The 24278-nt window shown below is 44.5% G+C and overlaps 1 protein-coding gene and 1 pseudogene across 1 annotated transcript in view; one reads left to right on the top strand and one right to left on the bottom strand.

Moving 5' to 3' along the window:
* The window catches only part of Smc1a (structural maintenance of chromosomes 1A), a 60695-nt gene extending 38205 nt beyond the window's left edge, over window positions 1-22490 (top strand). Inside the window, exons 17-25 of the mRNA XM_045140242.1 lie at window positions 7145-7290; window positions 7381-7534; window positions 8628-8738; window positions 18917-19073; window positions 19567-19721; window positions 19805-19956; window positions 21226-21295; window positions 21558-21668; window positions 22046-22490. Of these exons, the coding sequence (XP_044996177.1) occupies window positions 7145-7290; window positions 7381-7534; window positions 8628-8738; window positions 18917-19073; window positions 19567-19721; window positions 19805-19956; window positions 21226-21295; window positions 21558-21668; window positions 22046-22129 (1140 nt within the window). The 3' untranslated portion in view covers window positions 22130-22490. The remainder of the gene's footprint in view (window positions 1-7144; window positions 7291-7380; window positions 7535-8627; window positions 8739-18916; window positions 19074-19566; window positions 19722-19804; window positions 19957-21225; window positions 21296-21557; window positions 21669-22045) is intronic.
* Window positions 4494-6314, bottom strand: LOC101609583 (annotated as a pseudogene).
* Window positions 22491-24278: the final 1788 nt, after the last annotated feature.

Consider the following 24278-nt stretch of genomic DNA (forward strand, 5'->3'; position numbering starts at 1 on the left):
TCATGATGATCCTCCTACTTCTGCCTCCCAAGTGCTGGGATTAAAGGCATGCGCCACCATGCCCAGCTTATTTGATTTTTGATTTTGCCTGTATTTGTTCCTTTTTTTGTGTATTTCTTCTAACCTATTTTTTTTCTTTTTTTCTTTTTTTCTTTTTTTTTTTTTTTTTTTGAGGCAGGGTCTCGTTCTAGCCTAGGCTGACCTGGAATTTACTGTGTAGTCTCAGGTTGGCCTCAAACTCTCCGTGATCCTCCTACCTCTGCCTCCCGCAGGCTGGGATTAAAGGTTTGTGCCACCATGTCTGGCTCTCTTCTAACATCTTATGGTTAAAGAAGTCCTGTTTGATATTACTGTAATCTTAAGTGTAATTGCAGATTAGGTAGTAAAATCCTGAGGCAAAATTGAATTTACATCTGAGTGATCCAGGAGAATTCATTTATGTGACTTTTTAAAAAATGTAATGACAGTTGCAAGAATAGTACATCCTTCTTTTGATACCCACCGGGGATTGGTTCTAGGGATGCCCTACCAATACCAAAATCCTAGTCCCTTGTATAAAATGAGGTATTTGTAAGTAACATATATTCATACTCTTAATATATATTAAGTATTTATTTATTTGCACATGCTAGAGAGAGAAGAAGAGACAATGGGTGCACCAGGGATGGGTGTACCAGGGCCTCATTCCACTACAGATGAACTCCATATGCATGTGCCACTCTGTGCATCTGGATTTATGTGGGTACTGGCGAATCAAATCCAGGCCTGTAGGATTTCCAAGCAAGCTCCTTTAACCACCGAGTCATCTCCCCAGCTACTTTATATACATGGAATCATCTCTATATTACTTATAATATCTAACACAATGTACATACTATGTAAATAGTTTTACTTTATTGTTTAGGAAAGAATGACAAGAAAAATATCTGTGTACATTCAGGGTAAACAATTTTGTCAATTTTCTTTCTCTTTTTTTTCTTTCTTTCTTTTTTTTTTTTTTTGTTTGTTTGAGGTAGGGTCTCACTCTAGCCCAGGCTGACCCGGAACTCGCTCTGCACTCCTGGGCTGGCATCAAACGTACAGTGATCCTCTGCCTCCTGAGTGCACCACCATGCCCAGCTCTCAACTATTTTTTTTTTTGTTTTTGTTTTTGTATTTTTTTTTTTTTTCGAGGTAGGGTCTCACTCTGGTCCAGGCTGACCTGGAATTAACTCTGTCATCTCAGGGTGGCCTTGAACTCGTGGCAATCCTCCTACCTCTGCCTCCCGAGTGCTGGGATTAAAGGCGTGCGCCACCACGCCCGGCTTCAACTATTTTTGATATTTGGTTGAATGCACAGATGGAAAACCCATGGGACTGGGTGTGGTGGCACACACCTTTAATCCTAGCATTTGAGAGGCAGAGGTAGGAGGAGTACATTGAGTTCAAGGCCAGCCTGACAATACATAGTGAATTCCAGGTCAGTCTGGGCTAGTGACCCTACCTTGAAAAAAGAGAAAAGAAAAAGAAAACCTGTGGGTACTGAAGGCTGACAGTCAAAGTATATCCCTTCCTCATGAAGATTTATCAGTACTCACTGCTTCCACATTTTGCCTTAGCATTCAATTTTATCTATTTGTGTGTGTTGTTTGTATATATAGCCATGCCCAGGTTCTCTTGCTGTTGACAATGAATAACAGAAACATGCACCACTTTGCATCTGGTTTTACATGGGTGCTGGGGAATTGAACCCAGGCTGGCATGCTTTGCAAGCAAACATCTTTAACCAGTGAGCCAACTCTTGAGCCCCGGATGATTATGGTAATGATAATGATGGTGGTGATGGTGAGGCTACTGTTGCTACTGCTTCTTCTGCTTCCCCAGCAGGGTCTCTCTCCATTCCAGGATAACCTGGCACTTATTTTGTAGCCCAGTTGGCCTCAGATTCACAGCTGTCCTCTTATTTCAGACTCCCAAATGCTGGGATTAAAGGTATGATCTACCATGCCCATCTCACTTAGTTTTTTTGTTTTTTTTTCAAGGTAGGGTCTCACTCTGGTCCAGGCTGACCTGGAATTAACTCTGTAGTCTCAGGGTGGCCTTGAACTTGTGGCAATCCTCCTACCTCTGCCTCCCGAGTGCTGGGATTAAAGGCGTGTACCACACCTGGCCACACTGGGTTTTATGTGGTGCTGGGGATTGAACCTAGGGCTTTGTACATGCCAGGCCATCTACCAAATGAGCTACAACTCCAACCTGATCTCTCTCTCTCTCTCTCTTTTTTTTTCTTTTTGGTTTTTCGAGTTAGGGTCTCACTCTAGCTCAGGCTGACCTGGAATTCACTATGTAGTCTCAGGGTGGCCTCGAACTCACAGCGATCCTCCTACCTCTGCCTCCCGAGTGCTGTAATTAAAGGCATGCGGCACCACGCCCAGCTAACATGTCTCTCTTGTTATCTTTTTAAGGCCAAAACAGAAAAAAATTAAAAATCAGACCATTATAAGGCTATAATTCCCCTTTATTGGCTTCTCTGATTCCTACTTCCTTGTTCTTTCTAGAGGTAATCTTACCCAGGTTAGTGTCCATTCTTTGAATCTTTTAGATATTTACCTAAGCACGTTTGAGTGTGTGAATGTGTACACATTCAGAAAATGCACAGTTTTGTTTGTGTGGATTTTTTTGATTTTTTTTCCCTCAATTTTTATTAACATTTTCCATGATTATAAAAAGTACCCCATGGTAATACCGTCCCCCCCCCACTTTCCCCTTTAAAATTCCATTCTCCATCATATCTCTTACTCATCTCAAACAGTCTCTCTTTTATTTTGATTTCATGATCTTTTCCTCCTCTTATGATGGTCTTGTGTAGGTAGTGTCAGGCTTGTGTGGATTTTTTTTTATCTGAAATTTGTCTATACTTTTATTTCCAAGTTATTCACCTCAGTAATAGTAAGGTGTGCATTTACTGTTCTGTGCCAGCTTTATCAAGCTTGCCCACTACTGGCAATAGACTTTGACAAAACCCAGATCTTGGCACCAATACTAAATGACTCTTTCAGAGCATACAGAACCCCAAATATTTGCCAAAGCATTACATCTACCTTTTCCCCACCATTCTTTAAATCTGAACTTAAATTATTATTAATCTATATCAGTAGATGTTAAAATGAAATCATTTTTACAAATTATAAATGTACAATCAAAATACTAGTTCATATTAGACAAGAATATTTTACAAACACTATATTATATACCACCTTGAAATCTAAAACATTATATGTTTGTGTGTATTTTTAGATAACTGAAACTTTATAGAATTTAACAGCAAATAAAGTTTAAAAATTATTTCTGTACATTAGTTCCAATGATCTCTCTTTTACAATCTAATCATGTTGATATAGTTCAGCACCAAAAACACCTACAAAACTTTCTAAGCAATCTTATTCATCCCATATATTTTCTATTTGTTCTTTTACGGTGTAAGTCTAAGGAAAATGTTATAAATTCTATTTCCAGATCTTAGGGTGGAATATTCTTTTTAGCTACTTAGCCTATGTAAAAACTTGAGTTGTATCTTCCTATATTCACTGATTAGATACACAAAAAAGTACACACAACCACAAAGGAAAATAACTTTTATTCCATGAATTTCATTATGCTGTCAGTCTATGAAAGTGAATTTATAATACTGAAGCATATGTAACCTAGTAATGCCCCACGCCATCCTTCCTAGTTTAAATTTTATAAAGGAAGCAACCAAAGGTTTCCTTCATCCTTTAGAATAAGGATTGCAGCATGCTTCCTCACATACCAGTAACATGTTGGTGTTGCTTAGCACAGTTCACCATGAACTGATCAGAAACCCCAGATGAACCTTGTTTCCCAAGACTGCTCAATGCTGGCATCTCTCTGAAGAGGGGATGAATCACTTGTCACTGCTGGCCTACAGTTACAGATCCCAGAACCAGTATGCCTGTCTGCTTTTCTGCCTCTGCATGGTTTATAGATCTTTAAAAATATGTTTGCCTTGCCAATTTCAAGCTGGATTTGTGCATTTTACATGTTATGTCCATATTCCCCAAGCTAGAAAAGTTTCTTAAAAGCCACAGGTACTTTCTTATTTGTCCAAAGTATAAAATTCTTACATACATGTAAAAAATTTTCTTGTAAATTAGAGACAATACCCCTGCTGCTTCTCACAAAAGCACTCAGTTCATACCATGTTTACAAACTAAACTGCATGCATACAAAGGACCAGAGAGGTATAAAGTTTTATGGAGCCCTTAACGTCATTGAGTACATTTAGCGTTGGCCGACCACAACAGGAAGCACATTACCAAGTCGAGCAGAGACTTTTCCAAACACGGCAGTTTTCTGGGTTCTGTGTCAGTCACATAAAAACTGAAGCAACATTTAATCCTTTAAAATTGTCCCCAGACAGCCCATTTTTCCAGTCATACACATATTCCCAACCCAGCCCCAGACCACTGTGAACTCTCACGCCTCAGAGGATCTTAGTGCTCGCCATTACTAATGAGGCGGCTTCTGGTTCGGCTGTTGTTTCTGGGAGTCTTGGCCATTTTTAGCAGGCATGGAATATGCTCTGTTGATATATAGTTTGAATGCACGAGTCCTTCTCCTTCATCCAAAGCGTGGTCATTTGGAGAGGGGCAGCAGGCGTTCTTCTGTACTTTTCATCCACTCGCACATATACCATGTTCCTTCAAAGAGTGAATCAATTGAACACTGAGGAATATAATTGGCTAAGTGGTGCGTGTCCTCTCTGAGCTTCATGCTTTCCACAGAGACATCTGGTGTTAGAGAAATTCTTGAATCAAACCTTGATTTAAGATCACATAAACTTGCTGTGAGTTGGTCAAGAGCAGACCCTGGCATGGCATCTTGTGTAACTTTTTTTTTTTTTTTTTTTAGTTTTTCGAGGTAGGGTCTCACTCTAGCCCAGGCTGACCTGGAATTCACTACAGAGTCTCAGGGTAGCCTTGAACTCACGGCGATCCTCCTACCTCTGCCTCCCGAGTGCTGGGATTAAAGGCGTGCGCCACCACGCCCGGCTTTGTGTAACTTTTAAGAGAGTACAGAGTGGCAGCCAAACCAGAGCCATAAGAGAACACTCCAGTCCTCGTCCCTGCCAACCATTGAGGTGAGCGCTGGGCTAGAAGAGAAGCAAGGGAACCAGATACAGCAGATGTACACGTATTTTCATTTTGATTTGATACAAGCAAAGAAGCCTTTGTCTTCTGGTTAAATAGTTCAGAACTAGCCTTCATAAATGCCTTTTCTACATCTCTGTCAAAGTAAGTATCTTCTAATTTAATATCCCCAAAGGCTTCCAGGCCACTATAGATACTGTTTTTGTATCTGTTCTGATCATTATTGAAGTCATTCAGGAACATCTCATCTGAGTTAGAGATTTCTGAACCACTTTGCAACATGGTGAGTGAAAGATCATGATGCCAAAATCATTCAGGGTGAAATCTTTATCACATCCCTCTTTCTGCCACTGGGCACGATTTTTTTTTTTTTTTTGGGTGGTTGATGGAGTAGCAGCCGTCTAGTGCAGTCAGGTAGCAGCGTATGGAGAGTCTTCCATCCACTACAGGGTACTCAGAAAGCATGTTGGGCTTGTAGAAGTGGTAGACATGCTGCATGTGTGTCCCCTGGAGCCCTTGGTCAAAAATTAAAGGAGCATTTTGCCCAATGAGCAGAACCACAGCTCCAACTCCACCTGTAGGTTTGGCATTACCTGTGGCATATATAGCAATGTTTCCTACAACTACCAGAGCATACTGTCTGTCCATCCCAAGAGCTGGACACAATCCAGTTGGCATTGAAGACAGCAGCTGTGCCCCCACAGCACGCACTGGTTGTTTCTATTCCTTCTATATCAGTATTCCCAGACTCTTCAAAGAGCTGCATCAAGTTCGACTTGATTGATTTTGACTTGTCAATGATTGTCTTCGGTCCAACTTCTAGCTGCCCAGTGTAATCATAGGAAAGGCTATTTCTCTCCCTCAGATTCTGAACTACAGGCAACGAGAGTTGATATGCTCTCAATCTATGCAGAAGCCCATCCTGGCTTGACCTAAGCCAATGGTGTACTTTCCAGCATCTACACCATCGTATTTTTCCACACCAGTTTGATCAACATAATGAGAAGGAAAGTAGATCTCAAGGGCAAGGACTCTACATCTTTTGGCCGCCTGGATTCTGTGTTCAAAGGAAGTGTGTGCCCATTCTCTCTCTCTCTCTCTCTCTCTCTCTCTCTTAAATAAATAAATAAATACAATTTTAAAAAAAGGAAATGACCCAGGCATGGTCAAAGAATCAAATGCCAGCCGGCCTGGCAGCGAGGGATGAGTGAGCGCAGCCAGGGAAGGATGGCATGGCGCCGCTGCCTTGATAAGCCCTGCCCACTGTGTGGCGGCCGTGGCGGAAGGCCTTGTGTGGATTTTTAAAAATACACAATATAAATGTTCTACCATATATGACATTTGATTTGGGCGAAAGTGCTCAAAACAGAACCTCCTACCTCTGCCTCCTGAGTGCTGGGATTAAAGGTGCTTGCCTGCAAAGCCAAAGGACCTCGGTTCCATTCCCTAGGACCCACATAAGCCAGATGCACAAGGTGGCGCATGCATCTGGAGTTCATTTGCAGTGGCGGGAGGCCCTGGGGCACCCATTCTCTCTCTGTCAAATTAATTAAGTTAAAAAAAACATTAAAAAAATTAAAGGCGTGTGCCACCATGTGTGGTTGGATTTATTTTTAAAGTATTTTTAATTATTTGTTTGCAAGGGGAGAGAGAGAAACAATGGCACACCAGGGCCTCTTGCTACTGCAAATGAATTCTACACGTCTGCATCACTTTGTGCATTTGGTTTTATGTGGGTACTTCGGAATCAACCCTGGGCCATCAGGCTTTGGGAGCAAGCCCCTTTAACCATTGAACCATTCCCCCACCCACCCAACCAAAGGATTTAGAAAGAGATAAAAGGAAGCTAAGAGTTAATGGGAGGGGTATGAAAGCAGAGCTCATTTGACAAGCACTCCAACAATCTGCTTGTTGGGAAAGGTAGCGTAAAAGAAGATTGCAAGGTGAGATGGGAAAGCCCTCATTTCTTGTCCCGTTCCCTCTGCTGAGACCAGGAGGAGCAAAGACACATGAAGATAATCGATGAGACCATGGCTCAGCTACAAGACCTGAAGAACCAGCACCTGGCCAAGAAGTCAGAAGTGAATGACAAGAATCATGAGATGGAGGAGATTCGCAAGAAACTTGGGGGTGCCAACAAGTGAGTAGATTCCCTCCCGGGATGGGAAGAAGTAGGTAGAGCAGGTAACCTTCCAGATTTGGGCGTCATGTAGCTTCTGGACCTTTTCAGGGAAATGACCCATTTGCAGAAGGAGGTGACGGCTATTGAGACCAAGCTTGAACAGAAGCGCAGTGACCGCCACAACTTGCTACAGGCCTGCAAGATGCAGGACATCAAGTTGCCACTGTCAAAGGGCACCATGGATGATATTAGTCAGGAAGAGGTGAGTATTCTGGTGGGTGGTTGGAATAGGCACTGAACAACATTAACCAGTGGTCAGAAAGAGCAGACAACAGATGGAATGGTGGTCAGAGGAGTGCATTAGAGATGAGAGAAGGTAGAGGTAGGGAAAACGGAAGAAGTAGAGAAATGGCCTTGGTGTGGGAGGGATGTTGACTTGAGAGTAGAGCTGTAAGTCAGAGTTGAGCTAGGATACAATGAAGTAATTCACTAATCTTAAGGACTTAAGTAAAGGATGTTAGGTCTACCAGATGATGGACATTGGTAGCAGTGGGGATTAATGGACATCTGCTAAGAACAGAGGAAGTTGGGAAGCTGGAAGTCCTGAGGGATGACAGCTTAGCTGCGGTGAGGGAGGTTGGTCAGAGAGGGTTGGTTTAGGGCCATCAGCAGTGCAGGGGCAAAGAAGCTTAGATGGAGAAAAAGGAGCAGCGTTAGCTGATAGAGGTGCCAAGGCATTTTATCCATTGGAAGCCAAGAGTGGTGAGATCTTGAAGGGCTGTGATAGAAACTTTGTGTAGATCTTGCCTTAAACCTGGTCATGTGTCTCAGTCCCACAGGTCTTTCTCCCTCTTTCCAAATACCTTTTCAGTTTAATTCAGTAAAATGATTTGAACACTAGAAATGTTCCAGGCACCGTGGTAGCCCATGATATAATCACCCCTAATCCTAACTACATCTCTGCCAGGTAGGTATTGTCAGCATGTTACAGATGAAGAAACTCAGGATCAGAATGCATGACTTGTTTAGGGTCACACCATTAGAAAGAGCTAGAGCCTGCCGGACGTGTTGGCGCACGCCTTTAATCCCAGTGCTCCGGAGGCAGAGGTAGGAGGATCGCTGTGAGTTTGAGGCCAGCCTGGGACTACAGCGTGAGTTCCAGGTCAGCCTGGGCAAGAGTGAGACCTTACCTTGAAAAAATCAACAAGAAAAAGAGAAAGAAAGAGGTGCAGCCTTATTACAAACCAGTGCCTCTTATGTAGCAAGGTACTTGCCCAAAGTATTGAAAGCTGCAGAGGAGCCCTTAGTCTCTAGGGGGGCACTAATGTCCATTCTGCTCCATCTGGCCCTTACAGGGTAGCTCCCAGGGGGAGGATTCAGTGAGCGGTTCCCAGAGAACATCCAGTATCTATGCACGAGAGGCCCTCATCGAGATTGACTATGGCGACCTGTGTGAGGATCTGAAGGTGAGGCTCACCATGGGGGTGGGAAGGGGGTACTGGCGTCTTTCCAAGTGCCCTGAGACAGGCAGCCTATATGGATGTCTATGGAGGCCTTGAAAGAGAGGCTGGGCAATAGAGAGAGGACTAAGCTGGGAGCTGAGGTCTCCCCTGCAGCCTGTCGCCCTGTCCCTGCCTCTCCTTGGTGTATGACCAAGTCCAAGCCCAGAGACACAGAGAAACAGCTGCTGTGCCCCGAAGTTTTAGACTGCTCCGGTGCTTCTTGGGCTCGATCTCGGTTACCCTCCTCCTCCTGTGCCATTCCCTCCTCTGGTTATCTACCTTGACTCCCTTCACCTCCGCCACCATGTCTGTTTGGTCCCACGGGTCACCTCTAACTCTAGTTTTCCTCCTCAGGACTGCTTCTCCTCAGTGCCTCCCACATGCTCAACCAGAAATCTGAGCCTCTTTCTTGACTCTTTATATTTTTTCAGTCAATTAATTACTAAGTCCTGTTGATTCTGATTCCTAAATATGTTTAGCATTCATTTTCTCCTCCCCTTCCTTGCTGTTACTGTGCTCTCTCTCTCTCTAGTGTAGGCCATTTCATTTCACATAGGCCTCTTTAGGAAATAACCTTCAAAATATTTTCTGCTTTTCAGTCTATTGCTGATCATTGTATTCAGTATTCAGAGACTTGCTTGTTTTTCTTTAATTTTATGGAAATTTTTAAACATATAGAAGGAATATGATAAAATGAACACCAGACACCCATCACCCATCTTCAATAATTATTAACATATAGTCAGTCTTATTTTTTATAACTCCAGTCAGTACCACAATGGACCCATTTCAAAATGAATTCCAAAGATTGTTGCATCCATAAATACCTCAATTTGTATCTTTATTTTTTATTTTTTTTTTTTTTAAATTTTTATTTATTTATTTGAGAGCGACAGACACAGAGAGAAAGACAGATAGAGGGAGAGAGAGAGAATAGGCATGCCAGGGCTTCCAGCCTCTGCAAATGAACTCCAGACGCGTGCGCCCCCTTGTGCATCTGGCTAACGTGGGACCTGGGGAACCGAGCCTCGAACCGGGGTCCTTAGGCTTCACAGACAAGCGCTTAACCGCTAAGCCATCTCTCCAGCCCTCAATTTGTATCTTTAGAATAAGGAGTATGAGAACCCTTTTTGGGCATGTGTGTGTGTGGTGTGCATGCGTGTGTGTGTGTGTGTGTGTGTAGGTCAGAGGCCAAGGTCAGTTACCTATCTTCTCAGTCATTCTTTATTACTGAGGCAGGCTTTCTCTCTTGAGCACAGAGCTTGCTGATTTTGATAATTTTTTTTTGTTGTTTGTTTTTTTTGAAGTGAGTCTCACTCTAGCCTAGGCTGACCTGGAATTCACTATGTAGTCTCAGGGTGGCCTTGAACTCATGGCGATCTTCCTACCTCTGCCTCCCGAGTGCCGGGATTAAAGGTGTGCACCACCACGCCTGGTCTTCAGTAGTCTTAATTAGCCAGCCTGCCCCAGGGATTCCATGAGTGCCTCCCACACACTGGGACTACAGATGGCCACCACGCCTGCCCGGCATTCATGTTGGTGTTGGAGATACAAACTCTGCTCCTTACGCTTGCACTGTAAGTCTTTACCAGCCGAGCCAACCTTCCAGCCCCCAGTATGAAGTAATTCTCTGTCCTATCTAATATTCAGGAAGTGTTTAAGTTTCTACAAGTTGTTTCGCCCCACTTTGTTTATGCAGTTTTTGTGTTCAAATCAGGATTCAAGTGAGGTCCACATGTTAATTTGCTCTCTGCTAGTCTAATATTTTCCTATTCTCTTCTTTTTTTTTTTTCGAGGTAGGGTCTCATTCTAGCCCAGGCTGACCTGGAATTCACTATGGAGTCTCAGGGTGGCCTCGAACTCACGGCAATCCTCCTACCTCTGCCTCCCAAGTGCTGGGATTAAAGGCATGTGCCACCACGCCTGGCTTCCTATTCTTTTATTAATCTTTTCTTCTATTCGTTTATGGAAGAAACTGGGTCATTGGTCCTGTAGTATTTTCTTAATTTTTTTTTAGTTATTTATTTGTAAGGAGAGAGAGAGAGAGAGTAAATGAATGGGTATGCCAGGGTCTCTTGACACTGCAAACGGACTCCAGACATATGCATCACTTTGTGCATCTGTTTTTATGTGCTCCTGGGGAATCAAACTCAGGCTGTCAGGCTTTATAAGCATGTGTCTTTAGCCACCGAGCAATCTCCTAGCCCAGTTTGATTTCATCTGGGTTCTTTCTTTTGACAATGAGACATGTTATAACAGGAGTGTACTGTGTAATTTCAGCAATTTGATTTCATTACCCAGTTAAATGTATGTTCTTTTGCTTTTTTTTTTCTCTCTTTTTCTTTTGTATTGTTTCTAGGAATCCCTCTTCCACAATACCAAAATCTATAAAGTGCTATAGTTTTTACATAAAATCTAGGTACATTCTTATAATGCCTAGTTCGGTGTCATTCTACTGTGTTTAGAAAATAATGACAAGTCTGTACATGTTTGTTACAGATTTAATTGTTTATTTTGGTGTGTGTCTGTTGTGTATGTACTGTGAGTGTGGTGTGTGTGGATGTGGATGCACACAGCCTTGTACACATGCGTGTAGAGGCCAGAAGGGAACGACAGGTGTCTTCTCTAGCTCTTTCATCTTATTTCCCTGAGAAATAATTTCTCACTGAATCTGGATCTCACCGTTGCTACCAGCAAGCTCCAGGGATTCTCCTGTTTCTACTCACCCTCAACACAGGTTGTAGGCAAACACAGCCATAACCATGCCCAACTTTTTAAGTAGAATCTGGGGATTGAACTCAGGTCCATGCTTGTGTAACAAGTTCTGTTACCTGCTAATTAAAAAGAAATATTTTCGCTGGGTGTGGTGGTGCATGCCTTTAATTCCAGCATTCCAGAGACTATGAGTTCAAGGCCAGCCTGAGACTACATAATGAATTCCAGGTCACCCTGGGCTAGGGCAAGATCTACCTTGAAAAACAACAACAAAAAGATTGAAATGCTCTGAAATCATATGTGAAAGAAACAAAACAGAAGTTCTCCCAAATCTGACCATCAGTCTTAAGATGTAAGGTATTATTACGAACCTTAAACTTTATTCTAAAGTACCAATAGTAAGTGGCTCACACTTTTAGGAGGATCAGTGTGCGTTCAAGGCCAGCCTGAGCCTACATAGTGAACTCCAAAAAAACAGGGCTGGAGAGATGGCTTAGCAGTTAAGCGCTTGCCTGTGAAGTCTAATGACCCCTGTTCGAGTCTCAATTCCCCAGGACCCACGTTAGCCAGATGCACAAGTGGGCGCCTGCATCTGGAGTTTGTTTGCAGAGGCTGGAAGCCCTGGCGCGCCCATTCTCTCTCTCTCCCTCTAACTGTCTTTCTCTCTGTGTCTGTCACTCTCAAATAAATAAAAAAAAAAATTAAAAAAAATAAATAAATAAAAATGAACAAAAAAAAAAAAAAAAAAAACAGCCAGGCATGGTGGGGCACGCCTTTAATCCCAGCACCCAGGAGGCATATGTAGGAGGATTGCTGAGAGTTCAAGGCCACCCTGAGACTCCATAGTGAATTTCAGGTCAGTTTGGGCTAGAGTGAGACCCTACCCTGAAAACCCCCCTTGGTTGGGACACCCCCCCACAAAAAGCCAAAAAAATAATATTTTCAATCCACCCTTGCTTGAAACCACAGATACTGAGAGCTGATTGTATAGAAACATTGGTGCTGAAGATCCAGTGAAGTAAAACCACAGGGACTATAGTTGGCTAAATTCAGGCTCTGTTGATTTATTTATTTAAGACAGATTCTTGCTGTTTTGCCCAGGCTGGCCTCAAACTCCTGGGCAAAAACAGCCTTCCTGCCTCAATCTTCCTGAATAATTGGGACTACATATGGGAAACTTTAAATGGAAGAGAGCTGGGCGTGTCATTTAATGGCACATTGCTTGCCTGGCATGCAAGGCCCTGGATTCAATCCACAGCACAGCAAAGAAATGAGCAAAAACTTGATTTTTTTTTCTCATAAATGGGAAGTTAAAGAGGAAAGGAGGAGCTGCTATAACCTGAGACCAACCAACACTTCGCAATGCATATGCCTCACTTGGACTCCCTGTAGAGAAATGGAGAGAGAAATATTAGGCAATTACACCTTATGTGGATTCAGCTTTAACCTGTAAAGAAAGAATTTATAACATGAGAATTTCAATACTGGCCAGATATGTTTTGGTGTTAGAATTGCTGACTGTATCTGGGAGTGGGGGTGCACGCCTTTAACCCCACCATTTGGGAGGCAGAGTAGGAGGATCACTGTGAGTTCGAGGCTACCTAAGACTACAGAGTGAATTCCAGGTCAGCCTGGGCCAGCGTGAGACCCTACCTTGAAAAACAAAACAAAACAAAAAGCTGTTCATATTTTTAGGCATGAGTATTTTATGTGGCTTTATTTTATTTATTTATTTATTTATTTATTTATTTATTTATTTTGGTTTTTCAAGGTAGGGTCACAGTCTGGTCCAGGCTGACCTGGTGGCCTTATTTTTAATCCTTACTATTTATAGAGCATTGGTTCTCAATAGGAGGGTGAATATTTTGCCCTTTAAGGGCCATTTGCTAATATGACTTGTCACCAGAAACTTTTCCCTGGGGAGACAGTAGAATACACATGTATTCACCCCATCTATGGCTCAAACCACAGACCAAACCACGTTTGTACCAAAACCAGTTTTGGTGAACCAGTGAGTTTAATGGGGTTACTTACAGAGCAGGATGAGGGGTTGCTTACAGGAGCCTGGGTGACTCAACGGCAGTTGCATCACCAGAAAGCATAGGTAAAGACTCATGGGAACTGTCTTTGGAGCTCCCTAACAACCTGCAGGCAGTGCTGCTGGTTGGAGTTTCCCCCCAAGCACTTGTTTACCCTTTATATATCTTGAGGGTGGGGTCTTGTAACCTTTTTCCCAGACTGTTGACTTCCTGAGTCTCCAGAGCTTCCTTCCTCCTTCTAGGAGTGAATGTTTCAAATCAGAGGAAATTGCCATATAACCGACTCTTGTCACACCCACTTGTTACAACTGGGGTGGGGGTTCTTACTGGCATCTAATGTGTAGACACCAAGGATGATGCTGAATATTCTATGCTGTGTAGGACCACTTCATAATAATGAATCCCCCAAACTAAATTGTCAGTAGGCCTGAGGTTCAGAAACCCTGCTTTAGTATATTGAAGTATTTGTGGATATGTTGTCCTATACATATATATGTTTTGAATTTACTTCAAAATAGAAAGTTGTTTTAGAGTTGAAGAGTATTGAGCACTGAATTGGTAATTCTTGGAGCTAAGTAATAGTTAATGAGGGTTTATCTATGTCTGAAATTTTCATAGTACAGATTAAAAAGTAGGTTCAGGGCTGGAGAGATGGCTTAGCGGTTAAGCGCTTGCCTGTGAAGCCTAAGTACCCCAGTTCAAGGCTCGATACCCCAGGACCCCTGTTAGCCAGATGCACAAGGGGGCGCACGCGTCTGGAGTTCGTTTGCAGTGGCTGGAAGCCCTGGGGTGCCCATTCTCTCTCTCTCTCTCTGTATCTGTCTTTCTCTCTGTGTCTTTCGCTCTCAAATAAATAAATAAATAAGTGAACAAAAGTTTCTGTTGCTATAAAAAAAGTAGGTTCAGGTGATCCATTTTTATGATATTCTTTGTTGGCCTTTTATGAATTGATTTCAGCAGCTATTAACAATCTGCCTAGATTTGTTAAGAGCTCTAAAAGGGTCATTTTCTACTTGTTTCAATGTTCCCTTTATTATTGAGTATTCTATTTTTTAAAAATATTTTATTTTTTTACTTAGAGAGAGAATGAGGCATATAGATAAAGGGAGAGAGAGAATGGGTGCACTAGGGCCTCCAGACACTGCAAATGAACTCCAGACGCGTACACCACCTTGTGCATCTGGCTTACGTGGGTACTGGGGAGTCGAGCCTTGAACCGGGGTCCTTAGGCTTCACAGGCCAAGCGCCTTAACTGCTAAGCCATCTCTCTAGCCCTATTATTGAAAACTTTCTCACATCAACTATTTTTTTTTAATTTTTATTTATTTGAGAGCGACAGACACAGAGAGAAAGACAGGTAGAGGGAGAGAGAGAGAATGGGTGCGCCAGGGCTTCCAGCCTCTGCAAACAAACTCCAGATGCATGTGCCCCCTTGTGCATCTGGCTAACGTGGGACCTGGGGAACCGAGCCTCGAACCGGGGTCCTTAGGCTTCACAGGCAAGCGCTTAACCGCTAAGCCATCTCTCCAGCCCAACTATTTTGTTTTTTAAAATACAGTAATACTCTCATATGGTTTTCTCTTAGAACGTTTATTTACTTATAGTCAACTGTGGCCTGTTTGTCTATTTATTTATTTATTTATTTATTTATTTATTTAGAGGCAGGGTTTCACTCTAACATAGGCTGACCTGAAATTCACTCTGTAGTACAAGCTGCCTTCGAACTTACAGCAGTCCTCTTACCTCTGACTCCTGACTAGTGCTGGCAGAAGCCACTATGTCTGGCTTTCAACTGTGGCTTAAATATATAAAATACAGCCAGTTGTGGTGGTGCATGCCTTTGATCCCAGCACTCAGGAGGCAGAGGTAGGAGGATTGCTGTAAGTTTGAGGCCACCCTGAGACTACATAGTGAATTCCATGTCAGCCTGGGTTAGAGCGAGAACCTACCTTGAAAAATAAAACAAACAAACAAAAATATATATAATGGAACATTTCCAAATCAATTTTAAAAGGTAGGGCTAAGGAGATAGTTCATTGAGCGAGAGGGCTTGCTCTGCAAGCATAAAATCCTGAGACAAATTCCCCAGCACCCACATAAATAGCTGTGTGTGGCCACACACATCTGTAGCCCCAATCCTGTAGAGTGTAGAAACCAGAGAATTGCTGGGACTTGCTTACCAAAAATAGCAGCTCTTGATTGAGTGAGAGACTCTTCAAGGAAACACATGGATGTGTGATAGAGGAAGAGACACCCCACATTCTCCAGGCATCTGCTTATACGCACATGGGCGTATTTGCACATACGTGTGCATACACCATACACACATGCCAGAACAATAATTAAAAAGGTATAATTTGTACACTATTCTGACTAGGATAACAGAATATCTTATCTCCTCCAGTAAGTCCCTTGGGGGCATGAGTCATTCATTGTTTTTTTCACTGTATCCACGCTATATGCTACTGTTCCACATTAGTCACTTGTGATATCATAGTGCTTTTGTCCAAGTCACTTTTTTTTAATTATTTATTTATTTATTTGAGAGCGACAGACACAGAAAGACAGATAGAGGGAGAGAGAGAGAATGGGCGCGCCAGGGCTTCCAGCCTCTGCAAACGAACTCCAGACGCGTGCGCCCCCTTGTGCATCTGGCTAACGTGGGACCTGGGGAACCGAGCCTCGAACCGGGGTCCTTAGGCTTCACAGGCAAGCGCTTAACCGCTAAGCCATCTCTCCAGCCCCCAAGTCACTTTAAAAAAAAATTTTTTTTGTTCTTTATTTATTGGAGAGTGACAGAGAGAGAAAAAGAGAGGGGGGAGGGGAGAACGGTCGTGCCAGGGCTTCCAGCCTCTGCAAACGAACTCCAGACGCGTGCGCCCCCTTGTGCATCTGGCTAATGTGGGTCCTGGGGAATTGAGCCTCGAACCGGTGTCCTTAGGCTTCACAGGCAAGCGCTTAACCACTAAGCCATCTCTCCAGCCCCCAAGTAACTTTTTTTTTCAATGTAGAGTTTCACTCTAGTCCAGGCTGACCTGGAATTCACTAAGTACTCTCGGGCTGGCCTTGAACTCAGTAATCCTCCTACCTCTGCATCCCAAGTGATGGGATTAAAGTCATGCAGCACCACATCTGACTTAGTAGCAAGTTCTCAGTCTAGCCTAGGTTGGCCTCAAACTCACAGTGATCTTTCTACCTCAGCCTCCTGAGTTCTGGGATAAAAAGTGTGACCCACCATGCCTGACTACAAAAGGTCTTTCTAAAAGGTAAATATAGGGCTGGAGAGATGGCTTAGTCATTAAGGCACTTGCCTGCGAAGCCAAAGGACCCAGGCTCGATTCCCCAGGACCCATGTAAGCCAGATGCACAAGGTCAGGAGTTTGTTTGCAGTGGCTGAAGGCTCTGGTGCACCCATTCTCTCTCTTTCTCTCATTCTCTCAATAAAATAAAATAAATGAAAAATAAAAGATAAACATAGAACAATAAAATAAAAATAAAAGGGCTGGAGATATTGCTTAGTGGTCAAGGCATTTGCCTGAAAAACCTAAGGACTCATGTTTGACTCTCCAGGTCCCACATAAGCCTGATACAGTGATACAAGCATGCAATGTCTCACATGCGCACAAGGGGGCACACACATCTGGAGTGTAGTGGCCAGAGGTCCTGATGTGCCAATTCTCTCTCCCTTTCCCCTCCTCCCCTCTCTCTCCTTCTCATAATAATAGGCCAGTCTGTTGGTCTTGCCTCAAAAATAAATGAATAAATAAATAAATAAAAGATAAATATATTCATGTTCTCCTTGCTCTTTCACTCACTGTGGTCTCCTTTGAGATAGTTCTACCCTTAAAAGGCATTTCATAACCTGACTTCTACTTGCCTGTTCAGCCTCTCTTCTTTTCTGGTACCCCCCCCCCCAACACAGTTATATGAGTGCTTGAACATGCTCATGTTTACATACACATAATTCCTAGTAGTGCCATATTGGATTTTTCCCCCTTGGCTTTTCAAATGTATTAAAGTTGGCCTGGAGAAATGGCTCAGTGGTTAAAGGTGCTTTCTCGCAAAGCCTCATGGCTTATGTTTGAAGCCAGATGCACAAAGTGGAGTTCATTTGCAGTAGGAAGAGGTCCTGATGTGCCCATCCTCTCTCCCCCCTTTTCTGCTTGCAAATAAATAAAATTAAAAAGTTTTAAAAGTTGATTACTACTGAATTTTTTTAAAATATAATTTATTTATTAGAGAAAAGTGGGCATGCCAGGGCCTCCAGCCATTGCAAACGAACTCCAGATGCATGTGCCACCTTGTGCATCTGGCTTATGTGGGTCCTGGGGAATCGAACTGGGGTCCTTTGGCTTTGCAGGAAAACACCTTAACTGCTAAGCCATCACTGCAGCCCCTGAATTGGTTTTAATTCCATGAATTAGCCATGAGGAAACTCGACTGGCTTGTTGCTATGCTTTCAGCTGTATCTGTTTGTTTTCTTCACCTGTCACCTGTTCATTCTGTAGGCTTTAGTTCTACACATGCTCATGAGCTTTCCCTGGCCCCAGAGACTGAGTTAGATATCTTTCTTGTGTACTGACGCCACACATTTATCGTTGTCTTCATATTCATCCTATAGTATTCCGATTGTTTACTTAGCTGTTTCTTTGGTGGCTCCCTGAACTCTGTGAACATAGGAACTATAGGTCACAGGGCATGACAGCCCCAGTATCAAGCACTTGGTAAATGTTCAGTAAGTAGTTACTGAGTAAAAGTAGCAGAGAAGCACAAGCTCAGGCACCAATTGCTATAGCTGTAAGACTTAAAACCAGAATCCGCTGGGCGTGGTGGCACACACCTTTAATCTCAGCACTCTGGAGGCAGAGGTAGGAGGATTGCTAAGGGTTCGAGGCCAGCCCGAGACTACATAGTGAATTCCAGGTCAGCCTGGGCTAGCGCAAGACCGTACCTTGAAAAACCAAACAAAAACCAAGGATCAGTTATGATTTGCTCAGACATAATGATCTAAACAAAGCAAGAGTTGCCTTAGTTATTGCTGAACTGTAAGAGGAATTCAGAGCATTCTGTGTGGGACTTTAGGTCACCCTGGGATGGTGCTGGCTCATGGCCTGGGCTGAAAGCCAGAGAGGGGTACCACCAGCTGGTCCTCCAGAGACAAAGAAGTTGGCAAGGCATAGAGGAAGGGCTAAAGATGGGAAAGCAACGTTAGCCAATAATTTCCAGTGATGATTAGACAGTTACTATAGGCTAGATTTTGTGGAGGAAGCCAAGCTGGAAAAGCTCTTGACTTGCACATGGGAGCAGCTACCCAGGCCCCACTCAGTCATCTCTGAGAGAGTTGAGGCCAAGGGCCAGGTCCTGATGGTTGCTGGGCCGGGGTTACAGGATGCACAAGCTGAGGAGGAGATCAAGCAGGAGATGAACACACTGCAGCAGAAGCTGAATGAGCAGCAGAGCGTGCTTCAGCGCATTGCTGCTCCCAACATGAAGGCCATGGAAAAGCTGGAGAGCGTCCGAGACAAGTTCCAGGAGACCTCGGATGGTAAAATTTGCACTTGTCCTGGGGCTTTAGATGAGGGCAAAAGACTGAAGGTATGCCAAGGGTATGCTGTTCTATCACAACAGCTCCCGTTTTTACATACTTTTGTACTTAAAAATTCCCAGGTTCCCTAACAGGGTGTGGGATGGGGGTCAGTGATCCGTGTTTATGTGGCTCCAGGCCCATGCTTCCTCTAGAGTCCTGGGCACATCCAACCTGTGGCCCACAAGCTGCATATGTGTCCCAGGATAACTAGGAATTCCGCCCAACACATTTGTAGGTGGCATATAACCACGTGAAAAGGTTGAAGAAACCCCCTCCCCCCACACACACAGCCCACTAAATAGAGATCCTTGTGGGCCCTTCTTCAGCCATTCCTCTCCCTCTGTGGGATGTCACTGCTTGAATTGTCATTTGAAGATTATCCCCATGTTGTTATCTTTAACCCTGGCCAAGCTCAGGGCACTGAGGGATCATCTGTCCTTCCTTCTGACAGAGTTTGAGGCAGCACGAAAGCGAGCGAAGAAGGCCAAGCAGGCTTTTGAACAGATTAAGAAGGAGCGCTTTGACCGATTCAATGCTTGTTTTGAATCTGTGGCTACCAACATTGATGAAATCTATAAGGCTCTGTCCCGCAACAGCAGTGCCCAGGTAGGTTAGATCCCCTTGGGCTTCCCACCTCCATGCCCATCTACACCCACATCCAGATTCTCATCCCCTTTGCCTTCCCACAGGCGTTCCTGGGCCCTGAGAACCCTGAAGAGCCCTACTTGGATGGCATCAACTACAATTGTGTGGCCCCCGGAAAACGTTTCCGGCCTATGGACAACCTGTCAGGCGGGGAGAAGACAGTGGCAGCTCTGGCTTTGCTTTTTGCCATCCACAGGTAAGGCTCTGCTCCTACAGGGCAATTGGTAAAAAACGGAACTGAGGCAACCAGTGGCTCTGGGGCCCTAGGATGTGCAGAGATCTGCCAAGGTGAAAGGTGTTCTGGCGGGTTGCAGCCCTGTTTCCCTATACTACAACTTAAACCTTGGTTTTCCTGGACTTATGTTCTCTGACCACCCACCTCATCCACTCAGTATGTCCTTGCTGCATGTATTTATTGTTTGTCGAGGTAAGGCCTTGCTCTAGCCCAGGCTGACCTGGAATTCACTATGTAGTCTCAGGCTGGCCTCGGACTCACAGTGACCCTCCTACCTCTGCCTTCTGAATATTAGGGTTAAAGACATGTGCCACCACGCCCAGCTCTCATGACCATTTCTTGAGTGCTTCTCTGTACCAGACCCTGACTGGGGACAAATGAGTCAGACATGGTCCCTGGCCTAAAAGAGCCTACAGACTAGTGGAAGGTAGCCACATAAACAGATACTGTGCTAAGTATTATAACTGAGTCAACTTGGTTGATGTGGATGCACAGAGGAGGGTCATTTAACCCAGGCTTGGGGATGGTGTGGGTGGTCTGAGGAAGGCTTTTTTTTTTAATATTATTTATTTATTTATTTGAGAGTGACAGAGACAGAGAGAAAGACAGATAGAAGAAGAGAGAGAGAATGGGTGTGCCAGGGCTTCCAGCCTCTGCAAACGAACTCCAGACACGTGCGCCCCCTTGTGCATCTGTCTAACGTGGGACCTGGGGAACCGAGCCTCGAACCGGGGTCCTTAGGCTTCACAGGCGAGCGCTTAACCGCTAAGCCATCTCTCCAGCCCTGAGGAAGGCCTTTATGGGCAAGTGAATGGCAGGAAGATAAAGCATGAGTAGAAAGAAGTCTACCAGGAGGCCCGGCAGCATTCTCGGCAGGCTGCATTTGTAGAGGTGTGACAGGGTGTGGTATGTGGGATGGGGTAGACTTCGGGATAGCTTACTCGGTAAGGCGAGAACTGAGGACAGCTGTTTTCCCAGCCAACCTGGAAGTGCCTGCAAAGACCATGTTTTTCATGGTTCTGCAGGACACTAGACCACAGAGCCAGTAAAGAGGAGGCTTGATTGGCGCTTTGACTTTGAGGGTCCCAGGCAATTTTAAGACCTGAGGTTTTCATTCTCTGATGAATTGGAGGGGGAAACTGGCCTGTTTGGTGGGTCCTGGGGCTTTCCCGCCTTGCCCTGCCACCCCTCCTACTCTCGGTATCAACTCAGCTACTGGTTCCCTCCCAGCTACAAGCCAGCACCCTTCTTCGTCCTGGATGAGATTGATGCTGCCTTGGATAACACCAACATTGGCAAGGTCAGTGCAGAAGTGGGGCCCAGGAGGGAGGTCAGAACTGGGTTTCAGGGGACAGTTTCTGATTGCACCCTAACCATTCTGGGTCCTTATTCTCTGGGCCCAGGCGGTGGGCCCAGGGTCATTCGTGCTGGGGTAAGTCAGTAGCCTTCTGCCAGGCTCTTTGTCTCTTGCCCCATCCCCCTTTGCCTGCTGGATGAAACTGGAAAACACGGTGAGTGTTAGGCCCTGAGCCCTGCTAAGTGCCTGGTGGCCTTTCCTACAGGTGGCAAATTACATCAAAGAGCAGTCCACTTGCAACTTCCAAGCCATCGTCATCTCTCTCAAGGAGGAATTCTACACCAAGGCTGAGAGCCTTATTGGAGTCTATCCCGAGGTAGGGTGGCCCTGGCTTAGGAGCCAGTTCTTTCCCTGCCTGACTCTCCAGGGCAGGAAGGGAAGGCAGCAGTGGAGAGGCAGGGGGCAGGAAAGTATAAGGAATCAGGTCCTGAGCTGCCATCTGGGCTTGTTGGAGCCTTGCCCCAAAGACTTGGCCAGCCCATTTGAGCAGAGGTGGCCAGACAGTAGAGAAAGGAAAAGTGCAGAGGTAGGCAGGGAGAGAAAGCACATAGGATATCACATCCTCACATTTAGAAAGAACTGTTGCCTGGGCTTTGGGCAGGTGTGCAGGGAGGGGGGTTTGTAGCCCCTGAGATGTGAGACCCCTTTTGATTCCCTCCTTACACTTTATTTTTCTTTTTCTCCCTCCTTCAGCAAGGGGACTGTGTGATCAGCAAAGTACTGACCTTCGATCTCACGAAGTACCCAGATGCCAACCCCAACCCCAATGAACAGTAGCAGTAGTTCTGCCCTGTCTGCATCCCTAAAATGCCCCTCTCCTCCTCCCGGATATTTGGCTCCCATCCTTCCTCTGCCTCCTGGCCCTGTTTGATGTAGTCATGAAATTTAGACACTGCTATCAAACATGAAGAACAGAAGAGATGTTAGATCTGAAGCAAAAATTCCTCCAGGCCTCTGGAAGGAGATGCTGATCTGAGCTGAATAGGGTCATCTGTCTGTACCCCCTCCTGGATCTCTCATCACTGATAATCATGGGTCTTTGCCCCCATGTGTGTGGTTTCATATGTATGTATATATGTTCACCTGTGTGTATGTGGGTATGTTGGCAAATAAAAGATACTGGAGAGATGGCTCATCAGTTAAGGCACTTGCCCATAAAGCCTAGCAACCCGAGTTCAATTCCCTAGTACTCATGTCCAAGCCAGATGCACAAAGTGGTGCATGCATCTGAAATTTGTTTGCAGCAGCTAGAGACTCTGATGTTGTTCCCTCTCTCTCTCTCCCTCTCTCTCTTTCCCCCTCTTTCTCTGCTGGGTGTGGTGGCAGACACCTTGCATCTCAGCATTCGGGCAGCAGAAGTAGGAGGATCGCTGTGAGGCCAGCCTGAGACTACATAGTGAATTCCAGGTCAGTCTGGGCTGCTAGAGCATGACCCTATCTCGAAAAACAAACAAAAAAATACTGGAGACCTGTTTTAGAAGGAGCCTAGACTGAATTTGATTCCATGACAGCATATGATGACAGTGCCCCAAGTATGAGCAAAAGTACCCAGGCCCTCATGGGAGTTTTATTTAGACAGTCACTAAATTGCCTCAATCTATTTATGTGGCCATTCTTTTGTGCATTCATCAGACACGTACCGAACACCTTTTTGTTTGTCTGGCTCCATGCTTAAAATACTGAATTGAATCAAATACCAGTTGTTTCCTGACAAGGAGATGTGGTGGGTTCATAATTAACTGTGGTTAGCCAAATGTAATAAGTACTTTGAAAAGAGGGCTGTCACCTCCAGGCTTCCTGGAAGTCACATTTGAGCCAGACCTTAACAAGGTAGCAAGCTTAGGTACGTAGGAGCAGAACATGGGCTCTGGGGTTAAAAGTTCTGATCCTACTTTTAAAAAATGCTCATTAGTTTGTTGCTGGGCAAATCATTTGACCCTTCTGTGTCTCAGTTCCCTTATCTGTAAAATGGGGCTAAAATATTACCTACCTCATGGGATTTAATGATGTCAAGCTCCTCACTGGAAACCTTATCCATGTGTGGGGTATCACGAAGTGCCAGCCCCTCCAAATATAAGTCTTATTGTGTCTGGACCCATGAGAACTACTGACCCTTGCTGTAAGAGACAGAAGGAACCTCCAAACCTGGGAGGTGCTAAATGCCCTGGTAGCTGGGAGAGTTCTAGGACATGAATAGGGCTTATTTGTTAGATGGAGGGCCTGAGGAAGCCTATATTTTCAATCATGTATGATAATAACTATTCCTGGGCCCTGATCTGGGTTGTCAGGAACTAGAGAGGTTGGTAGCCTGGGCCACATCTCAACCTAATATGAGGTTCCTCTTGGGAATAAAATTGTTATTAGCTTGAAGAACTGTTCAGAGGCCATAAAGCCTGGTATATGGGATCAGCCTTTTTTCATTCACATAGGACTTTCTTCATCTGTATATTGCTGTTTTGTTTTTTCAAATTAAATCAGGGGGCTGGAGAGGTGGCTTAGTTGTTAAGCACTTGCCTGTGAAGCCTAAGGACTGTGGTTCGAGGCTTGATTCCCCAGAACCCCCACGTAAGCCAGATGCACAAGGTGGCACATGCATGTGTAGTTCATTTGTACTGGCTGGAGGCCCTGACATTCTCTCTCTCTCTGCCTTTTTCTCTGTCTGTCGCTCTCAAATAAATTAAAAATAATTAAATCAGCCTGGAGAGATGGCTTAGCAGTTAGGGTGCTTGCTTGCAAAGCCAAAGGACCTCGGTTTGGTTCCCCAGGACCCACATAAGCCAGATGCACAAGGTGGTTCATGCATCTGGAGTTTGTTTGCAGTGGCTGGCAGCTCTGGCATGCCCATTCTCTCTCTCTCTTTCCCTCTCTCAAATAAATAGATAAGAATAAAAATATTTAAAAACAAATAAAAGTTAAATCAGGCCAG

Source organism: Jaculus jaculus, chromosome X (genome assembly GCF_020740685.1).
Source record: "Jaculus jaculus isolate mJacJac1 chromosome X, mJacJac1.mat.Y.cur, whole genome shotgun sequence".
Lineage (NCBI taxonomy): Eukaryota > Metazoa > Chordata > Mammalia > Rodentia > Dipodidae > Jaculus > Jaculus jaculus.